We start from the raw sequence: 14,510 nt of genomic DNA, 5'->3' as shown, positions 1-14,510 counted from the left end.
TCTGGACAGACGATTGAGGCGTCGTCCCAACCCACCCGCTAACGTCAACGAACTTTGTCAAGCGCTCATTCAGGAATGGAACAATATTCCACAGGCAGAAATCAACACTTTAGTCAATTCTATGCGCCTGCGATGCACTGCAGTGGTCAATTCAAGAGGTGGTCATACCAGTTATTAAGTGGGTGTTTTTACTTTTAACCCCTACCACACTTGGTCAAAATTTCTCCCAGTTACTCTTAACCTATGGCCATGATTTTTGCACCAAACGATGCATCATGGAACACTCTTTAAACGCATATATAACAATTATTCCCCCGGTTTGTTTTCATCAAGTTATGTTCAAGCAAAGTTAGCGGAAGTTTCTTATTTTGTTCAGTATATATATGTATATCTGTGTGTTGTGGGGCTTTTAATAAAAAAATACTATTCATTTGGAATTAATATCAGCATTAAATTAATGTAGGTATATCTTTCTTTGTATATCATAAGAGTTTATAATTGCATTTGAATTTATTAACTCAATGACATCACACATTTTAAATATTAATTAAAATATTGTTTATCACGTTCATCCCTGGCACATTGTAAACCTAAATAAATATAAATTGGTGATACTAAAACAGATGAAATATGAGTTAATTTTTTAATTGAATTACTTACAATTCGAACTGAGAATTAAAAACTGGTTAAAATGACACATTTATTATAAATATGAAGATTTTTCTGATGGATTTCAAAGTTCTGATGTTAGCTGATTGATTTAAAATGTGTGACACACAAGTCAAATTATGATAAATATTTATGCTGTGTTTGTGTGTTTTCAGAGTTCCGTAACCAGCTGATTGACCTGGAGAAGATGATCTCGCATGTTCCGGCCCTGGTGATCCACGAGATCGTCTCGGAGGAGATCGACAATGCCAATTCGGCTCAGAGTCAGCTGGAAAGTCTCTTCACACAGACACTGAGCGGGCTCAAAATGAGACAGGTTTTTAAATCTTTGTAAAGTTACATACATATACATATACATATACATATACATATACATATACATATACATATACATATACACATATATATATTACACAAACACAAACACACACACACACACTAGCACACACACATAACACATTCGTACACAAATACACAGTCACACACACACACTAAAGAAAAATAATTAAAATACCACATCTAGTTATGGATGGGAGTCCACCATTTATTTAAATTATTATGTTGAATATATCAACTTCACATTCATTATGCCTGGTCTCAGCATGTCTGGATGCAATTGATTGTTTGTTTATTCCACTTATACTGTTAACAAAACTAGAGCCTGTGTTTTTAAAGTACTTGGCTTGGTGCTTATAAAACTTTTAGAGTCTAGACTCAAGACTAATAAAGTCTGAGACAGTAATGTCATGACAACACCTTACAAATTGTATGCGTGTGACATCATTAAAGATTGAGTCTGCACTCTTAAAAGTTTTATAAGCATGGGTCCTGTACTTGTTTCTCTTTTATTAGCAAGAACACAAGAACCTGTTGCGACCACCACTTGGTCATCCACATCAGCAGGAAGCTCTGAACAGGCTGTGTGAGAAAGAGGCAGTCCGGCACACAGACTTCCTGGAAGCAGTGGAACAAGAAATGAAGAGTCGCCAGGTAAACAAAAACATTCTCAGTATTAACCTTTCTTGGTACCAGTAGATGACCATGCGTCCAGTGGAAAATATATAGAGAATAATAAACAAGTTACCAGTTATTAACAAATTTATGTCCCGAGTGAAATAATTTTCACTTTTCACGAGCTTTAGCGAGTGACAAGTGAAAATTATTTCACGAGGGACATAAATTTGATAATAACTGGTACCGAGTTTGTTATTTTATTTATTATCCCAGCTATTTGGTGGGTTTTTTTTAAAGCCTTTATTTTCAATATATAGCCTATATCGGCTACACGTCCGTGTATGTTGAAACAACGTAAACTACTTTACTGTTCTGGGTATTGCCTTAACTTTGTATTTTATTCATGGTTCACAGATAATTTTGAAAACCCAAAGTTCTATATATATTCTGTAAAACAAAAATCTATAATGAATTGCATTAAACTACCATTTTATTACAAGTCTTAACACTGAAACCAGAAAGATGTAAACACAAACGTTTTAAACTATGTGACGTCATTGTGTGTGCTTTGCCAAATCGTGATGACGTCATATTTAGTACCGACAAGGTGATTGGTTTGTTGGCGTCAAATCGTCCAATAGTAGTGTACGTTAAACCATTGCATGAGAAATTATTATTTTTATTTTCCCCGTTATGAGTGCCTGCTGTGGTAATAAATGAAATTACTTACCTGAACGTCATTGTGTGTTCAGATATAGATAATAATGGTGTTCAGCAAGACTTTAAATTCATCTTGTGTAGTGGGAAGCAATCATTGTTTCTCAAAGTTCAATTTGGAAGCAAAAGTTAGAAATTGAGAAGCAGTTATAGAAAATAGTTTGGAAGTTAGATAATTGTTTAGACTTATTGTATGATTTTTCTTAATAGAAGTGCAGAAAACTTAGACAAACGCAGATAAAATTTATGATTTGGTGTGCATTTTGAGCGGCATTTGCTTCTTGCATCCTGTAAATTTTTAGCCTTGTTCAGTCGCCACAAAGATTTCAGTCAGTCATTGTACATTGAGGTCATCATGTTCACCAAACAACGAAAAAAGGAAATCAGTAGCATTCATTTCTCAGAATGTTTTTTAACATGGTAAGTCCTGTCTTTGACAAAATAAATGTGTACGTTAGGTAAAAACTAAAGGTCAAAACCTTTTTGAGGGAAACATAAAATGTTCTTCTTAAATTACAGAAGGGGAAGAAACTCTTTCAAGAATGATTTAGGCACTTTCTTAATTGTGTATGCAATATTAATATTGAGCAAAGTACTCGAGATTTGACAAAGTGCTAAGTAGAAAGGTGTCTCCTTGATATCAAATGAAAATATTTATCCACACAAAATATATTATTTGCCAAGTGTGTTGGTGTTTTTTTTAATATTGTTTAAGGAGATTTTGTGGTTTTTGTTTTAGGAATGTGCTGTCCGGAATGCCAAAGAATTTCTGGGTCGACTGGTTAACATGTCAGAAAGTCAACTATTGCTGTATGATAATCTCCTGGTGGTTGATGACATTGACAAAGGAAGTAAGGAAACTGCCTGTCTTCATCGTTAATGGCAGAGAAATCTTGTTGCAGGCTCCCACAGTGATGCAAAACATCATTGACAGAGGCATAGCTTGAAGGCCTGGATGTTTTCAGACCATCCTCCTTGTTAAGCAAAAACTATTTTTACAGTCCAATATTAGGCGATTCATATAGGTGTACAGGGAAAATGTAAACAAAAGGGTCCATTAGATTTTTATTTGAACACACCCCACCCCCCAGGTCCAGACTATACATACTGAGATGGGATGATTTAAGCTTGCTAACAAAATAAATTGCAAAGTATAATTTGAGAATTCAAAATGCTTTAAAATGAAATGATGATACTAAACAATTTATGAAAGTAATGGCCAAGATTTTTTTCTTGAGAGATGCAGAAATCATAATATGGATAAGAAACACATTAAATAATAAAAAGAAGCTTTTTATGCATTGTCAGCGATTTAAAAAAACCCACCAATAATCCAAACACTGTTCTCGTCCTTTTTCATGGATGGAAATTTTATACTACGGTATTCCTTTTTTTTCAAGACCCTGTAAAGTTTTCCACATTCTTTCTGCAAGATTCTTTTCATCTCTAATTATGTAGTTGATGCAAGTTTTAGCAACATTTTATTGTATTCCAGAGGTTGAAGTAAAGCGGTTTTCCACAAGTGAACTTATCAGAAGGCAGAATGCTGGTGAGCCCTTGTTTGAAGAGGAGGACACTCACATAATAAAGAGAGGAAAGGGAAATTGGAAAGGTACAGCTGTGTTAAATAATGAGTATTGTGTGTTGTTCATTATGTTCATTAGTAGAGGTTAACAGAATATATGTAGGTTTCACTTTTCGAATTGTATCAACACTTCTGTACATATTACATAGTGGACTCTGTCCAAACTGGCACCTGTGTAATCTGAATTGCTGTGTAAACCAGCACAATCTGTTTGTTTTCAACTTAAACTGACTTAAATGACCTGACCAGAACAGGAAGCAGAGTACTCATTGGAAGATTTTAAGACACCCCATTGGTTGTTGGGATGTTTGGAAAATGCCATTAGTTTGAGGTTAAATTAAGTATCAATGAAAAGAGAAAACAATCCTAATTTTTTATAACAAATACTGTCCAATAACAGCTCTGTTTTATTATGTGTTATAATCTGTCTACATAATATAGTGTTAACTTCTTTTCTGATCTGATGTGAAATCTTTTCTGAAGTTTTTGAAATATACTAAAAAACTGAACATGTATATTGTAATTGCATTTAGGAATTCCAAACAATGAATTTGTTGTCGATCCAAAGCCCTCCAAGACTGTACTGACTCCATCTGTGACAACAACATCAACAACACTAGGACACAGATCTACTATCAATGCTCGGGACTCTGCGTACATGGTAAGGCAACAGCAGAAACTTTTGTTTTTAAGGTAGCAGTATACAGTTAGCCCCCTTGTGTACCCTTGTGTAATAGACTTAGCTTGTGGTTTTTGCATAGGTCCATGTTTGAAGGCTAATTATTTGGAATATGAAGTACATTCTTAAGCTTAGTGATAGCCAAGTAGTTCTTTTTAAAAATTACATTTGGCTTTTCACCAGGAGTGCAAATTGTATGACTGTAATGAGGCTTGGTATTCATGCACCAGGTTTCATGGTGATCATAGAGCTTTGTGCATGTACAGACATTTCCTTTTGGTTTCCACGCTAATGCTGATGCATATCTTGTGTACTCTGACTTCAGTGGACTTGGTTTGAGTTTGGAGAGTTTCCTTACTAGGATTCTGAGCCTCTCCAGCCCAGTTTTGGTTTTGGAGTTTGCTTCTCCTAGACAGTTGTCTTTCTTGACTCGCGTCCTCTGTCTGTCCGGTCCATATTAGTCTAGTCTCTACTCTTTGATCAGTCCAGCTTGGGTGACCCTACCAGGAGCTGATGCTTCAGCTGGCATAGCTCTACGTTTCATTAAGACATGCAAGCTACCTCACCACGTCAAGGAATGGACCATGAGATAGACCAGGTTTCAATTGTGACAATAGTGGGGCATGACCAGTTTGGGTAATATTCAAACCAGATGATTTTGTGAAAAATTTAATAGTTAAACCTTTAGTCAAATGAGGATTTTTTAAAAGATTTGATGAGCAAAGTTTCCATAAATATATGTCATATCTTCCATCTCCCACTTGGGTGTGGTTTGTATGGGTGTGAACATTGCAAAAGATTTACCAAATATGCAGTTTGGGGACACATTTTGGAAATTTGGGCATATTAAGATGCAAATAACACAAAAATTTACCTCACAATATTTAAAATAAGTCCTCTTTATAATTATGACCCTGTTTGTAATTCCCTGTATCTTTGTTTATATTTAAACCCTAGGTTGGCTTTTATGATGCCAGGATCTGGCATGCATAAATCTTAGCAAAGGATTCATAAATAACAGTGGTCTTCTACCTAAAACATTAAATGTCTTTTTTTCTAGTCTCTTTTGACATCCATTTTTGATCTAACACTGATAATGTCTTCTAATTATTCATCTTCTTTTAGCAATTAATTCCTAGAAAAAATATTTTGTTGTTTTATTTTATATTATATTTTTTTAATTAATTGTTATAGACAAGTATTTACCCTACTCTCAGAAATTATTAAATAATATTATATAATTATTTTAACAGGAATACAAGGCAAACTTTGAGCAGACGTTAGCCTCGATAGTGAAGGAAAAGGAACGACTGGAGCTAGCAGAACAGAGATGGACGGACAGTTGGAACATTTCCGTGAAAAAAGTCAAAGAGTTATACTGAAAACAGATTCATAACATTGTTTACATAACTGTGTATTTATATTGAACCCATAAGACATAAGAAGTATAAGACATTTTTGTATATAAAATAAGCAATAAACACCTTTATGTGTACATTTATGACTTACACTGATATCATGTAAGCAAGACAAGCAATTATGTCTTGGTAAAACGTTTATTTTCAGTGTTATGTTTATATGCTTGTTATGGTCAGTAAACAACCGTGTGCCTTCCTCATTTTGTACTCTCCTCATGTTGTGTACTGTCATCTCCCCAGTGATCTGTGATAGTTTAAAAATATTTGTTTGTGCTTCCTTCTTCCTATACAAAATGTCATTGTGATAATCTGCAGCTGAACTCTGTGTTTGTTTTATTTGGTTTTTAAATATTGTCAATGCCTAACTTTTAATTTTTTATGCAGCATTTACTCAAGAAAATGTATACGACTACCTGGCAGTGTCATCACTTAGCTCAGTTCACGAGAATGTTCTTATTTTAACAATTCACCTATATTTTGCATTCCGTTGATTACCTGAAACCAGCTAACTCAGCAATGATACTTTGACAGGCCTGTAGGAATCGTATCTGAAGTGGAATTGGCACGAGCCAGATATTTATCTTTATTTGTATAGAGCTGGGAAAAAAAAAAATTGTCTTCAAGTGGGGGAATCTGTGGTCCCTAACACCCCCCTACCCCATCCCCCAGTTCCTATGTCCCTGCTTGAACCAACTTACTTTTTAGAACACCCGACAAAGCACTTGTATTAAGAATCAGCCTACTCCATGGTTTTACTTACTATCAGTTTTACAAAAGTATGAACTTACTTTACACCAATTGGTTGATTTACTGATATTACTGAAAATTGGTGGCTTCTTTCAGAGTTGCAAACTGACAGAATTGCCCTACTGAATTCATTTTACAGCAATGAACACTTGGCCACGCATATTCTGTATTCATCTTGCCCTAGAATATTGCAAATTGTGAATTATTTAATAGTGACCTTATTATATTTTTCTGTTGCCATTGGGACTTCTCTAACCATCATGGCCATTATACAATATATACAGAAATTGTTGCCAGTAAATTTTTCATTACACCTAACTTTTCAACTTGTTTTCTGTTTTAAATTTTATTTTTCTTAATTACTTTACCATTTATTTGTAAATTACTTTTATTTCTGGTTTTGCTTGCAAATATATATGTATTTCATTCAACAAGTCGAGGAGATTGCACAACAGGCAAAACTTCTAGAGTTTGTGCTCTTGTAAGTTGAAGTTTTTATCTATACAACAACAAGAATATTTATGAACTGTCCACATAAAGTATTTTTATTTGTTTAACTTATTAAACTTATACTTTGTACATTCCATTCATGTAGTTATAAATATACTATTGAGAGTGAAGTGTGTTCTTAAATTGTATATAAATTGTAATCCATGTATAATTAACTTGATTTTAAATTACAAGTGTGTGTGTGTATATATATATATATATATATATATATATATATATATATATATATATATATATATAGCAATAAAATGTATAATTTATTTGACATGGCTAAACTGACTTGTTTTGTGTTTGTTCTCAAAATGTTTAATGATGACAGATTGTAAAATATCTAATACGAGGATGAAAGTGAATCTGCTTCCAGCTGTAAATGAGTTCACTGGAATAAAGCTACCGTAAATCCATAAGCCAGGACCCTTATTTTCGAAGCGCTATGATATTGTAAAACTGTTGTAGGCTATGGCATCACTGTAACACTGGATGGGATTTAGCTCAGTCAGTTGAATGCTTGCTTGATGTGCTTGCATCATAGGATCGAACCACCTCTGTGGGTCCATTCAACTGATTGGTTTTTTTCTTGTTCCAACTAGAGCACCACACTAGGTCAAAGGAAATGTTTTATTTAATGACGCACTCAACACATTTGATTTACAGTTACATGGTGTCGGACATATGGTTAAGGACCACACAGATATTGAGAGAGGAAACCTGCTGTCACCACTTCATGGGCTACTCTTTTCAATTAGCAGCAAGGGATCTTTTATACACAGGATAATACATACCATGACCTTTGTTACACTAGTTGTGGCTAGAACGAGAAATAGCCCAATGGGCCAACCGACAGGAATCGATTCTAGATCGATCGTGCATCAGGTGAGTGCTGTACCACTGAGCTACATCCCCCCCCCCCACCACACAACTGGTCAAAGACCGTGGTATGTGCTTTTTCTATCTGTGGGAAAGTACATATAAAAGATCCCTTGCTACATTAGGAAAAATGTTGTGGGTTTACTCTGAAGACTACGTGTCAGAATTACCAAATGTTTGACGTCCAATAGCTGATGATTAATTAATTAATATGCTCTAGTGGTGTTGTTAAACAAACAAACAAAAACAAGTTACATTTGGGTTTTATTATCTATATAGTGTTGGTATAATATGTGACTAGTGAGAATGTCCCTATTATTTGAGTTGGTAGAGTTCTGGACCTATATTTTCGAAGCCATCTTAGCGCTATGAAATAGTAAAACCATCATAGGTTGTGAAGTCACTACAGCACATGCCATAGTGACATCATAGTTTACGATGTTTTTACGATTTCTTAGGCTAAGATTGCTTCGAAAATATGGGTCCTGGACTCTCACACTGAGGGTCTGTGGTTCGAATCCCCTCAGTGGTTTTCCTGTTGCATTTGCAGCCAATGTAAGGATTAGGTGTGTTCTTAATACAAGAAACCGGCCTCGTGGTATCATTGTTAAGCCATCAGACATAAAGCTGGTAGGTACTGGGTTCGCAGCCCAGTACCAGCTCCCATCCAGAGCAAGTTTTAACAACTCTGTTGGTAGATATAAGGCCACTACACCCTCTTCTCTCTCACTAACAACTAACCACTAACCCAGATAGCTGAGGTGTGTGTTTGAACCTTAATTGGATATAAGCACAAAAATAAGTTGAAATGAAATGAATACAATTGTAACCCAGTGAGGACCCGTAACAGTTCAACTGCGTGTTTTAGTTCAGTTGGTAGAGTGCTGGACTCTTTCACTGAGGGCCTTTGGTTTGAATCTCCTCAGTAGATGTTGATTTTTTGGGGTTACATATGCATGTTTTCTGGTTTTGTTAATAAAAGTTAATTCATACAATAATCTTAATTCTTATTCTTCGATAACACACGATCTTTAAACAAAAGTATTTGAGATATGTGTTCAACTTTGGTCTTCTTCTTTTTTTAAAGTATACTATAAAATTGTGCGTGAAAAATGTGGAAGCCTGCCTTGAACAGAAGTCTGTCTTCTTCTTTTTTTAAAGTATACTATAAAATTGTGCGTGAAAAATGTGGAAGCCTGCCTTGAACAGAAGTCTGCCATGAATAGAATCTGGGTCTTGGAGCACCATGAATTTTTTTTTTTTTAAAGTATGGGTGTTTTTTCAAGGATTTACGGTATACTTGTACATAATTTTTGCCAAATGGTGATTTTTGTGGATACATTTTTAGGATTACTTATAATTTCTTCATTGAATAATTGATTTCTGTATGTTTTAACCATCCTCAGTGATGTAGTGGTTAAGCCATTTACCATTTACCGTAAAGCTGGTAGGTACTGGGTTTGCATCCTAGTACCAGCTCCTAACAGAGTGGGGTTTAATGGAATATATATATATATATATATATACATAGACTGTTAGACTGAATGTTTCTAAATGGATGATTATCTTGCTACAGATTATTGTACATGTACCACATGGTCCTAAAAAATATATATAATTCTAAAATGAGACCCTCTTAAACAGTAGGGACCGGTTGTTCAAAGATTACTTAACTTAACCAGTGGTTAATTTACACAAAAAAAACAAAGTTGGAATCAATTCAAATAATAATTGAAAACATAATGTGGAAACTTGACTCAGAACAACCAAAGGTATCCATACATTTGCAAATCTAAAGGTTATTTTGTACTGGTGCAAAAATAACTGAAAAGAAAATATTAGACTAACCCAGGGTTAATTGAACTATGCTTTGATAAACTGGGCCGTGATCCTGTCTATATCAGATACATATTAGGTCCCTGGTTTAGACAGGTTTCACTGTATAACAATTATATGGTGCACTTTCAGCCTACAAGCTATACTGCAGGGTCAAGACATAGCCCAGTAGTAAAGCGTTCACTTGATGCACGGTAAGTCTAGGATCGATCCTGTCGGTGGTCCCATTGGGCTATTTCTCGTTCCAGTCAATGCTCCACCACTGGTCTAACAAAGGCCGTGGTATGTGCTATCCTGTCTGTGGGATGGTGCATATAAAAGATTCCTTGCTGTTGATCGGAAAGAATAGCCCATGAAATGGCGACAGCGGGTTTCCTCTCTCCGTATCTGTGTGGTCCTTAACCATATGTCTGACGCCATATAATCATAAATAAAATGTGTTGAGTGCATCGTTAAATAAAACATTTCCTTCCTTTCTTCCTTACAAGCTATACTGCTGACACACATGACCTCTTCTACAAATACACTTCTAAAATATACAGCATAAAGTTTTACTTAAATAGCTCTTGAGTTCTCCATTAACATTTGTCTTACCTGTTGGTCATCAATCAACACATTACAAGAAGAAACTCGGCTCATTACACTGCCATACACGTTTAGATTGGATTGCTTAGTTTTGGACAGCATGTTGATTGCTTGTAGGTGAGGGGTTTTTTTTGCCAGACATAACTCATCATTCCTTGCTAGTTTTAGGGGCATATGACCATGGTATAGTAGGATTTAAGATGGATGCCAAAATTAATAGCAGTTTAGCCTATTTGATAAGAAAATTTGTAGCCAAATTCAAGTAACATTTAGTAACATAACAGCTCTATAAATACCCAAATGGTATGTGGTTATTTATTTAGGTGTTTTTTTGCGAATTGATAATGACGTGTATTTGCCCAATTCAACTTCAAATCTTAGTAAATATTCCATTTGTACAATGTATGCCCAATGAGACATTAGGGATAGATGGCAGTTATATAAATAGGCAGTTAAAAATTGAAACAAGAAGGCATGTGTGTAGGAATTTGTGTAGGGGTGTAGACAGTGGCAAGCGAAATGTCTAGAGGACAAAAAATCACTTGAGCAGCAAGGTTTTGGGGAGGAGATTCGACCCCCGACACACACACACACACACACACACACACACACGGAGACACACCTGATAAGCGTAAAAATTAAATTGTTAAATTTTCAGACACAATCTATCAATTACCTTTATGTATTGAAAATATTTACATGTACAATCAAATATGTTTATAATAACTATACTTAAAGGGGTATCAGAACTATGTACGTAAACGTAGGCACATTAAAAAAAAAACGAAGAAGAAGAATCGGAACACAGTATTAATAGGGTATTCTCCAGTTAGGTAAAAAGGGGCTCTTCTAAACAAAAATAATTTTTGGTTCATATTTTTAGGGGTGGAGGGGTAACTGTTCCCACCCCAAGGCCCTCTAGTTACAGCGATGCATACCCGTAGCAACGATATCTGGAGGGGGGGGGGGGGGCACAATGTAAGTGAATAGGGCAAAGTCCCTAGTGAGGGTGGGGCCACAGGCCACTTTTTAAATCTATATTTATATATAATACGACCATAAAAAGGGGCTGGACGTAGCCCAATCGTAAAGCGCTTTATTGATGCGCAGTCTGTTTCAGATCGATCCCCGTTGGTGGATCAATTGGGCCGTTTCTCGTCCCAGTCAATGCTCCACAACTGGTATATCAAAGGCCGTAGTATGTGCCACCATGTCTGTGGGATGTTGCAAATAAAAGATCCCTTGCTACTAATGGAAAAATGTAGCGGGTTTCCTCTCTAAGACGATATGTCAACATTACCAATGTTTGACATCCAATAACCAATTATTAATAAATCAATGTGCTCTAGTGGTGTCGTTAAACAAAACAAAGTTTAGGACAAAAAACGTACATTTTTGTCCCATGGATTACAACAGATTTAAACAGATTTGACTACACAACATGTATGTTGTAGGACATAAAAAGGATCTACAAAAATATTAACTTTGTGAACATGTGATGTACTTAAATGATTATATTTTGGTGTATTTTATGTAGAGGAATATCGTCATAACTTTCTATTCCTCCATATAAAACATATTTGTGTGCATATACAATTATGATGTGTCCATTAAAAAGGTGGTTGTTATACAGGGTTCGGACTTCCTAATACAGCAGGTTCGACTGTGTTGTGTTAGTGGGGGATTTTTTTTTTCGGTGGGTGGGGGTGGGGAGTTATTTTGTAATATGTTTATATTTCATCATTTATTATTTTTTATTTTTTTTAATGATTTTGTCTCTGTCCAAATCCATGAAATCTAATGAACAGTTTTTGCCGTTGCTTTTATGTCGTTCAACTCAGTTAATTGGCAAACACGTATTACTGGAGAAATACAACGATATCCCATGTCACGCTAGAATTTTCCTTAAGAAAACAACACCGCAAATCGATTTTCTGTCACTTCCAAGGACCAAAGACAACTTGGTAATGAAAAATATAACGACCTTTTTTAGTTCTTCAACAAGAGTGACAGCTAGTCCTCTCGGGTTTCGCTCCGTTAATTAGAAAAGTAACGGTTTAACAATGCGTACATGTGTCGTTCTGCTGAGCTGATCGAAGGAGAGCCGACAAACCAGAGAGAAAGTAGCGGGGGTGGGGTTGGGGGGTATTAATTTTGTCAGTATGCTAAGAAAAACAAGGAATTCATCTATATGTGTGTGTGTGTGTGTGTGTGTGTGTTTGTTTGTGTGCATGTGTGCGTGTGTGTGTGTGTGTATATATATATATATATAATTCAATACTGAAGAAAACACAACCCTAAGAAAACACAATAATACACGCACATGCGCACGCACGCAATAGGCGTACGGGCTCCTATATTTACGTAGGAGGGCAAGCTGATATATTTTTTTTGCCCGAATTAAACTAAACTAAAATGCCTGAATCTGGAAAACAACATTTATTTATATTTATCATTATATTTATCTATATAGGGATACAAATGAATCACTACGCATTTCCCCATGGATTACAACATGAAATAAATAGGCCTACACATGGTCCAAAGGTATTAGCACATTTTGCCCCAATATCTCTATCGTTTTTGCTCCAGCACTGTCTCGTAGGCCTATGACGCATGCACGCACACGCATACATTTTTTAAACATTATTATTATTATTATTTTGTATTATTATTATTATTATTATTATTATTTAAGCTTTCGTTTGTCATACCAGCTATATATGCAACTTACCAGCAAGCTAAATGCATATAGTATGACCTCTAACAACATAACAAATGTTAAAGAACAATATTGTGACAAAAGTACAAAAAGAATGTCGTTTTTAATTGAACAATATGTATCAAAAACATACAATATAATTATTATGTACATACTTCAACAATACGTATCAAAAACATACATGTAGAATACCTTCTAAATACATAATTATGTAACTAATACTATATAATATATGTACATATTATACTATGATGCAATATCAATTTAATTCATAACTTGCCAGTGCTCCACAACTGGTGTAACAAAGGCCGTGGCATGTACTATCCTGTCTGTGGGATGGTGCATATAAAAGATCCCTTACTGCTAATCGAAAAGAGTAGCCCATGAAGTGGCGACAGCGGGTTTCCTCTCTCAATATCTGTATGGTCCTTAACCATATGTCTGACGCCATATAACCGTCAATAAAATGTGTTGAGCGCGTCATTAAATAAAACATTTCCTTCCTTCCTGCCTTAATTCATAACTTTTGCAACATTATATAAAAATTTGCTGATGAAAAGTAACAAATTTATGAAAACATTAACAAATAATGTTGTTTAACCCCCCCCCCCCCAAAAAAAAGAAGATAATATTTACTCATTAATTTAACAATTTTGCATTTACATTTTAATTATTTTATCACATGTATATACACATACATATTTTGTCTGTAAAACCGTTTTCTATTTGTCCTAGCTGTTATGTCAAAAAAGAGTAATATATGCCCTGTTCTGTTATAAAGTATTTAGTTAATACTATATCTTTGTTTTAGGCTAATGCTTTAACAGATACCTTAGATTACCTCTTTTTTTTAATATAGGATGTAACAATTAAAACTGTAGTAAATTGTTTGCCAAATCAAAAAAAAAAAAATTTTAATTCAGCAAATCTGTACAATAAATTAGCACCAATCTGATTAAATTTAGCTCTAGTAATTAACCAGTGGAGCTCATTTTTATTAGATTGAATTAGCACATTGCTAATACATTGTAACTAGCAAAAAGGGTAAATGTTTTAACCCTCACGTAGGGTAGGCCTACAGCCTCTCCCCTCCCGGTCACTACTGGTCTGCTCCTCGCCCAATTTTTATTTCCTTTTGCAATTCCGGTCCTTCAAGAAATACTGAAGTGTGTCTTCATAATGAAAGTCAAACATTTTAAGCAAATGAAACATTTTCTACGT

The 14,510-nt window shown here is 35.0% G+C and overlaps 1 protein-coding gene across 1 annotated transcript in view; it reads left to right on the top strand.

The window, feature by feature from the left end:
* LOC121384418 (coiled-coil domain-containing protein 180-like) overlaps positions 1-7,459 on the top strand; it is a 72,513-nt gene extending 65,054 nt beyond the window's left edge. The window contains exons 30-35 of the mRNA XM_041514809.1: positions 825-985; positions 1,522-1,659; positions 3,080-3,191; positions 3,836-3,952; positions 4,459-4,586; positions 5,858-7,459. Of these exons, the coding sequence (XP_041370743.1) occupies positions 825-985; positions 1,522-1,659; positions 3,080-3,191; positions 3,836-3,952; positions 4,459-4,586; positions 5,858-5,986 (785 nt within the window). The 3' untranslated portion in view covers positions 5,987-7,459. The remainder of the gene's footprint in view (positions 1-824; positions 986-1,521; positions 1,660-3,079; positions 3,192-3,835; positions 3,953-4,458; positions 4,587-5,857) is intronic.
* Positions 7,460-14,510: the final 7,051 nt, after the last annotated feature.

Source organism: Gigantopelta aegis, chromosome 10 (assembly GCF_016097555.1).
Source record: "Gigantopelta aegis isolate Gae_Host chromosome 10, Gae_host_genome, whole genome shotgun sequence".
NCBI lineage: Eukaryota > Metazoa > Mollusca > Gastropoda > Neomphalida > Peltospiridae > Gigantopelta > Gigantopelta aegis.
The sequence above is the reverse complement of the archived record's forward strand: the minus strand, read 5'-3'. Positions and strand labels throughout refer to the sequence as shown.